At 35.6% G+C, this 4,115-nt stretch overlaps 1 protein-coding gene across 1 annotated transcript in view; it reads right to left on the minus strand.

The window, feature by feature from the left end:
* Positions 1-4,115, minus strand: part of LOC106874763 (serine--tRNA ligase, cytoplasmic) — a 21,017-nt gene that overhangs the window by 15,664 nt on the left and 1,238 nt on the right. The window contains exon 2 of the mRNA XM_014922611.2: positions 1,000-1,070. Within this exon, the coding sequence (XP_014778097.1) occupies positions 1,000-1,070 (71 nt within the window). The remainder of the gene's footprint in view (positions 1-999; positions 1,071-4,115) is intronic.

The raw sequence follows: 4,115 nt of genomic DNA on the forward strand, positions 1-4,115 counted from the left end.
AGCGGACGTTAAACGATGATGATGATGATGATGATGATGATATATCTAAGTCACAATAAAGTGTATATTAACCTTGTTGCATTTAGGCTACTAACTAGCTATTGGACCTGGCCTTGCTTGTGTTTTCCCTGTTGAAGTTAAGCCCACCTCAGACTGTTGAAATTTTACACATGATTACAGTCCATGTCCATTAGTTGATGCCAGCTCTGGGATTAAGTTAAAACCTTTACCGTCTCCCCAACCACAGAATTTACCTAAATCTTAAATTTCTTTAAAATCGGATGAAAAATATAAAAGTTACAGCCAAAAATAAAATTCCTGTGGGTAGCACGCAAAAAGCCTATTGATTTTATAAAATCACTGCTCAGGCGCAATTATCGATTTTTTTGTCAATGCCATATACTGATGTCAACTCACTGCCATGAACCTTGCTCACTCATTGATTTTCATCAAAATTGGACAAAAAATGTAAAAGCTGCAGGAAAAATAACATCGTTATGGGAATTTCCATTCAAACGCCTGACTGAGCTCACAAAAATCAATGCCAACTGAGCATTATTGAGTTTTTGAAAGATTCCGGCCTTATTTGAACTTCAGGGCATGTGATCTACTTATGTGCCAAAAATCATTAAAATTGGTTGGATGGTGTGGGAGGAGTTAGAGTAACCCCAAACACACACACAGACATCATTACACATTTATGCATACAGATAGTGTTGGATATATCGCTGCATACATACAAAACTGGTGAAGCTGTGCGGCTTAGTGGTTAGAGTACTTGGCTCACGATCATAAGGTTGTGAGTTCAATCCCCAGCTACATGTTGTGTCCTTGAGTAAGACATTATTTCATGTGGTTCTAGTTCACTCATCTGGCAAAAATGAGTTGTCCCTATAATTCTGTTAGAACCACTGGTCTAACAGAATATAGAAGATATCCAACCCATTTCATCGAGCTTCAAAGGCAAGAAAAAATATTACAAAAAAGGAAAACACTAACCTTCATTTTTTCACCAACAACCTTGTTGCATTGATTTCTGAGTTTATTCAGGTGATCTGCTCTGAACCGTACTATCAATAGTAGAACACCGCATAAAATGAGATAATTGAAATATTTGAAGTTGTACAGTTGGTTGCAGAAAAGAAATTTACAGGTAAAAATCAATAAAGTATTGTGCGAAATGACATGCTAAGGTTAATTTCGCTTCTAATCTTAGCGGTTTGGTAAAATAAGCATCAGGCAAATATGGAGGAGATGTTACTGACAATAGTTTTGCCCTAAAAATTCATAAATTTGTGGCCAAGCGCTGACATTAAAAATCACTATTAGAATCTAAGGGTAGCAGAAATGGTAGAGAACCAGACGAAATATTATGGAGTATTTACTCTTGCATTTCTATGTCCTAAGTTCAAATCTTACCCCAGGATCAATAAAATAAGCACCAAGCATATACTGGAGTCTGTTTAATCAACAACAATGTTTTCCCCTACAGCTTGTGATCTTACAGTAATGAGATAAATCATCATTATCATCAAAAACAAACTGATCAATATGTAAAGTAGATGTAAATATTAAACATAAAATTTTCACAAGCAAAAACAAGGCTGATAGTCCATAAATAATTTTTTGAACAATTCATCACAGATATTTAACGTTAAGTATTTTCATGTGCTCAATTTATTTAGGCTGACTACTTTCTTACAAAACTGGTTTTGTGCCTAGTCGAATGAAAGATATGTTCAATAACTTGGAGATAAGCACTTAAAACACAATCAGAAAGCTTCCAAACAAATTGCATAACCTGCTACAATAGTGTCATGTCTTCTTTCAATTAATCCCTTTCTGTCTTAACTACAAAACCTATTTATTGATATACCTAAGACGTAAGCTGAGCATTTGTTTTTATTGTAGAAGGCTTGTAAATTACGCAGTCATAGCTAAAGAAAGCTTGCATTCTTTAGTTTGTAACCTCCTAATATTGAATAAGCATATCACACACTAATAATGTGCTTAAAAAGTAGTGAAAAATTATGCCACTTCTGATGCACTACATTGCAAAGTCACCTCCAAGCAGCTAATTGCTGCAGAGCTATCAGGCTGCATAAACAAATTTAACCTGAGCATTTTAACAAGGAAACTAGATATAAACTTGGCAAATGTTAACCGATCAATAATATAAATGTCCTATCTGTAGATGGTGCTTTTCAGGTCATCTTTCACTCTTGTTTCTTATCCAAATCCCCACCAAAACCTTTTGAGCCTTAAAACAAATATATATAACACTGTAAAACTGAACATGCTGAGTGCAATAAAAAGCTTAGCTGTCACTTGTGAGTATGACTAGATAGCCTGTACTATGCTTTTACTAACTGTTTATAATAATAAATAAGAGTTCTCAGCTCAGAATTGTATGTAACTGTCAAGAGCAAATAAATCTGGAATGATTTTGAGGTATTTGTTAATGTTTCTGTTAATGTACTGAGTGAAATAGTCTGAAAATATCAGATTTCCTTTCACAGTAAGTGAAAGGATTTCAGACTTCTGATTTGGAATGAATTTTCTTTCAGAGCTATCTTAAGGCCTGCATCCGTCAAGCAGTTTTTCTAGGCAGTCCAACAGGTCTAGCAGCTCAATGCCAATTTAAGTATGCTGTGGTTGTATATGCAGAGGCCTCCAGTGTATAATTTTGTCCATGGGCTCTACAACACTGTTAAGGTGACCCTGTCTGAGGTTTTGTGCTTTTTTGAGCAACTGGTGTTTAGTAGCAGATTCTGTAGTTTTTCTTTTCTCTTGTCATTGTAAGGAACAATGCAAACAGGGAGTCATATTGGGCCAAGTTTTCAAAGATTCCTCACACACATAAAATAGCATATCCTTCATTCTTTGTTATATTGAGAAAATCTCCAGCTTTCAATCCCTCTCAAGAATCTTTGCCTTCAAGGGAACATAATTCAGATGCTACTGATCTTTGCATATTTTCAAGAATTGCTGTCTTTTTTTCATATTGTGTAGAACAATACTGAAGTAGAATCATGCTTTCGGTACAATGTATTTACTGTGACTTTGTTTCTCAATATAAAGGTTCTAAGCATCCGACTAAATTTTCATCTGGTCTGAAGGATAGTAAGCCTTCAGTGAACCAACTATGAAGTCTTGTACAATAATTCCATTGGCATCTAGGCAGTCTTATACATATATCTTTTATCTGATACTTATAATGGGGCACCACCTTGAAGAAATTTTAATTGAAGGAATCGACCCCAGCACTAATTTTTTAAGGCTGGTACTTATTCTATCACTCTCTTTTGCCAAAGCCCTAGATTATGGGGACATAAACACAAGCACTAGTGGGGAACAAACATACACACATACATATATTTATCTAGTGGGGGAACAAAATTAATGACCAGGGCGATGGATACTGTTGTGTAGGAGTCCGTTTTCTGGAGAATTGAAGCAGCAAAATTACCTTATCTTGTGTTACTCATTTTGCCCCGGCCAATTTTGTCTTTTATATTGCTCAAAGAGAACGGTGATAAATTTCTTAAATAGTGATCAAATTAAGTTACAATGCTTTTAAGGAAGGCCATTTGCTTAGCTGATATATAGTTTTTCTAAGATAGTGAACATTTGTAAACGAATATATTTTGTCTCAGAGTCAAAAAATGCAGGAAAAACTCCTCGTTGTGCCCCACATACATGTGTGTGTGTACGACAAGATTGTTTCAGTTTCCGTCGACCAAATCCACTCACAAAGCTTTGGTCAGCCAGTGGTAATAGTAGAAGACACTTGCCCAAGATGCTACGCAGTGGGACTGAACCCGGAACCATGTGGTTAGGAGACAAGCTTCTTACCACACAGCCACGCCTGCACCTATATGTTAAAGAAATTATTATTTCTTAAGTCTTTTTTGATTTACAAATCTGTGAGAGTATGGATGCTATGAAGAACCTATTTCGAAAGAGTACTGGTTTGATGGTAGAGATGGACTATATGTAATCTGAACCTCCCCCCCCCCTACTTATTTATTAATTTTTTTTTTACGGAATCCCACGTTTTAGGCTATGGAGATTCCGATTCTGAAAAAAAAATTTTTGAAAAATTTCAATTCCTC

This window comes from Octopus bimaculoides, chromosome 20 (genome assembly GCF_001194135.2).
Source record: "Octopus bimaculoides isolate UCB-OBI-ISO-001 chromosome 20, ASM119413v2, whole genome shotgun sequence".
Taxonomy (NCBI): Eukaryota; Metazoa; Mollusca; class Cephalopoda; order Octopoda; family Octopodidae; genus Octopus; species Octopus bimaculoides.